Source organism: Morone saxatilis, unplaced genomic scaffold, assembly GCF_004916995.1.
Source record: "Morone saxatilis isolate NCDOM2014 unplaced genomic scaffold, NCSU_SB_2.0 Contig14, whole genome shotgun sequence".
Taxonomy (NCBI): Eukaryota; Metazoa; Chordata; class Actinopteri; family Moronidae; genus Morone; species Morone saxatilis.
In genome coordinates this window covers 10,583,971-10,588,031 of record NW_023339696.1, presented here as the reverse complement: position 1 = coordinate 10,588,031, position 4,061 = coordinate 10,583,971, and the positions used below count along the sequence as shown (strand labels likewise).

General features: G+C 42.8%; 1 protein-coding gene across 1 annotated transcript in view; it reads left to right on the top strand.

Annotated features, from left to right (window-relative positions):
* The first annotated feature begins 1,943 nt into the window (after positions 1 to 1,943).
* nptx2a (neuronal pentraxin 2a) overlaps positions 1,944 to 4,061 on the top strand; it is a 9,381-nt gene continuing 7,263 nt past the window's right edge. Inside the window, exon 1 of the mRNA XM_035655054.1 lies at positions 1,944 to 2,393. Coding sequence (XP_035510947.1) covers positions 1,944 to 2,393 — 450 coding nt within the window. The remainder of the gene's footprint in view (positions 2,394 to 4,061) is intronic.

Here is a 4,061-nt window from a genome sequence, read left to right as displayed (position 1 = left end):
CCCATCCTAAAAAAGCTTTGAGATCACTGTTTTCTTCGAAGGATTGACATGTTTCCACATGAAAACGGAATATCGGGGTGATATTTGTGTCAGGAGGGACTGGATTTGAATATTAGAAAATGTTTGTCACATAGTGAAGTTTTTACATACTGTTCCTGCCTCTTTGGATAATTACATTTTGTCCTACTTGGACTGCAACTGAAACTGAACAACAAACATAGGCAGAACCACAAATTGGGCACGCCATTTTTTCACTTGTTCATATAAAACTGTTATCTAATGGTTATAGAATAACCTCCTCCCAGCCAGATTAAAGCAAACACCAAGGATTATTCTTAGTACTATTTGGCAATGAACAAAGTGTTCATTTCAAATAAAATAATTACAGCAGCACGGCGTCCTTACATCAGCAGCCTGATGCACCGATCAGCCTGGCAGGAGGAAAACAGGCTATTGACTGTGTCTACAAAAGCAATTTAAAAAAAGAAAGAAAAAGAAAGGAACTAACCTTCAATGAGAGCAACCTATTAGACCAAATAGAGTCATCCAGAGTCCACTGAAGGTAGAATTAACACGTAAGAGAAAGACTTTCTTTTTTGCTTTCTATTCTTCATCAGCATGAAACTACAGCCAACCTGTGACTTTATTCAGCGTAACCTTGGTGTCAATGGCATTCAGCATTAACCATTATATTTTCACAGCAAGACGTGGGTTTGATATGTCACCAGTCTGAATGATGCCTTTAATTTGAATACATCTGCTCAGCATCATGTCTCAAAGTAATATTCTATCAAGGGCCAGATACAAGCACTGTCGTTTTAAAAGTAAAGTGTAAAAAATATCACCAGTGCCACAGAGAGAGAGAAATGAGGGTCCTTTTTCTCATGCACTAACATGTGTGTGTGTGTGTGTGTGTGTGAATGAGAAAAGACAATGGGGAATTGGGTTTTTAATTCAAGTCACACCATCAAATTTCCCATTTGAACTGTGGATTTACTCATTCTTAAAGTGTGACCTTAGGCCAAGTGTGCCCTGTTGGAAGAAAAAGACATTTAGTTCAAACAAATTCAGAGGCTGCAACATCTGCCCTGAATACAGGATATAGACAGCTGTTATCAATCAGTACTCAATGTATATATTGTTAAATACTGCGTTGTTTGGTGCTTATAAGGATCATTCACAGTAGCTGTGCAAAGATTATCTGACCGCTTCCATAAAAACAGGCAACAACAGTTTTGGAGCACAAACTCTTTATGTGTTTTTGTTTGACATCTGTTAGCGTCAGCCATTGAAACGGGTCATAAAAAGTCAATGAGAAATACCCATAGCATGCCTTGGATCCACTGGGACTAAGTGATGACGTAGGCTGAAGCTGAATAACCGGAGCGCACAGATGATGAGCGGAAACGCCAGTGCGCACCTCCCCATAATAATCTGCCTGAGCAGCGTCGCTGTCTTTTCAGCACCACTCACTGACAATCCAACCAACCGGAGAGGAAAGACAGGCAAAACTGACTTCTCTGCAAGCGTCTGTGGATTTTTTCTCTTAAGATAACAAATCAATACAACTTTTTTTCTTTCACCCAGTAAAGGAGCTATCAAATTCCGGCCGAGTTCCCACCAGCTGAAAGTAAGAATTTAGATTTATTGCTGTATTTTTTCAGACAGGACCGACCATGTGGTTGGTGGATGTATGATTTTATGATTTTTCACTGCGGATTCTGATTTGTTTTTGGTTTTTTATCTCTATGGTTACACTATAAACTAAGTTTGGTCTTTTTATTACACTTTGGGAGTATAGAGAGATGTGCGCAACCACTTGAATTAAAGAGTTGCTGTTTGAATAAGTTTATTTGATTATTTTACCGGAGACTTCAAACGTCCAGGCAGTAATTTAGGTGCCTTTGTTTTCGATTAAGACTTGGAATTTGTGTATAGTCGGGATGTTGATTTTAGTAGTAGGACTTTTGTACCTGGTCAGTGGACGCACGGTGCGAAGCCAGGATGCTACAGGTAGCCGCTTCGTTTGTAACGCCATTCCCCCGGGCGCAGAGCCGGGCTGCGGGTACGGTCCTACGGGGAACCGTGTCCAGAGCAGCAGCCCTGTAGAGGACGAGCTGCGGAACACGATCATCCAGCTCCGAGAGACCATCCTGCAGCAGAAGGAGACCATCGTGAGCCAGCAAGGGACCATCAAGGAGCTAAACTCCAAGCTGGCGCGCTGCGAGGCGGCAGCCGATGAGTCGTCGCAGGGCAAGTCCCGGGGTCAGGGCTCCAGACGGAAGGAGTACGGCAAGAACACCATGGGGGACCTGCCCCGGGACCCCGGCGAGACCATAGACCAGCTGGGCAAGACCATGCAGAGTCTCAAGGGTCGGCTGGAGAGCTTGGAGGTAAGACGGCACAAACATGCAGCTCCTGCGTAAACGTACATCACTTTTGTTTACCAACATTATTAATTACATTAATTAACTGCAGTATGGATTTTGTTATTAGAGCTACATGCGCCTCAGCAAGGTCTTCGACATTTCACCAGTAATACTATAGAGCATTGCACACACGTCTGATAATCCTCTGCGCTGCTGGAGACCTCTCACTAGAATCTGAGATCAAAGGGTCACATAATAGACATGTCACATCAATACGTTATTAATCACCTTAGAGATAACTGTGATGCTGAAACCCGCTGCGTAAGAGTCATAAATAAGGTATGAGCAACAAAAAATCTTGTTAAAGGTGTAACCATGAATGTGGTGCAGGAATTTGAAAAGCAACCTTGAATAACTAATGAATAGGTGTGAGTGTGTGTGTGTGGGTGTGTTCCACATAATCTTTTATTTGCAGTCATGTGACTAATTATTCATAGCAGCTGATGCAGATTCACCTGCACCAGAGCACTGACATCAAAATGTTTAATGGTTTAGTCGTTCATATTCCTGTTGACCTGAGAGCTCTCCAGCCTTTGTTCAGTCCCAGGAGAAGCTCACACCTCTGCTGTGTGAATTCATTCCACAAGGCTAAGAGATCACTACAGATATTGAGGTCACCTATAGGGAAGTGCTTTACATAGAGCAGAAGGTGGATATTTAAGCCATGGCTTTATCTCTTATGTCATAAAAACAATGTAGTGCATTTTTCACCATCTGACAACCCTGATACCACAAACAATCAGAATACTGTTTATTCAAAATTCAAGGTTATTTCTATATACACTATGCTGCATTGCTGATACCATCCATCTCTCTATCCCCCCCCCCCCNNCCCCCCCTTCCCTCGCCTCCTCTCTTCTTGATTGGAAGCTCTAATACCCTTATCAAATCAAAGGGTATACTGCTGCTGTGAGGATACATATTATATTGCATTTTAATCACATATCTATTGATCTGCATCTGCTTAACATAATGATTATTGCAAACCTGATGTTGCTGATAGCATATGGCTCCCTGGAGTGGGACCTCTCTCGCTAATCAAAGCCATCTGCATATCTCAACAGTTGCATTCAGGATCTTGCAATTGCTTGCTTCGGCCTTCGGTGCCAGATTACCGGGGAATCTCTCATTTTAGCTATTCAGATGGTGCCGTTTTGTTAGGAAAAGATTAATCAAACTCTGTGAATGTGTCACAAAGTGCCTGAATCCCAGACGGCGGGGGAAACATCAGCACAGCTTTAGAAAATGAACATCTGAGGGCTGCACAATGAAAGCACCACCTAGACGCATGGGCCTGTACGGTTGTCTGCGATCACTCCCCGTGTGAACTCAGAGTGACGTCACATGTGCATAGCGTCGCCTACCTTTAATACCTGGCCCAGCCATGAGCGTTTGGCAGGTCACCAATCAAGGTCTGCCACCGGGACACATTGTCTTCATTTTGATATTGCTGAGTCCAAAACAATGTTGCTGAAAGGATATTAGACCTAAAAGGTGGATAAGATCAGTCATCTACTGCAGATCTAGGTCTTTATGGAGACTGAATGCCTGTTTGAGTGCACAGGATTAACTGGATTAAATGTCTGTGTCATTGTTTGTATGTGTCACTCCCTTATCTATCTATCTATCTAT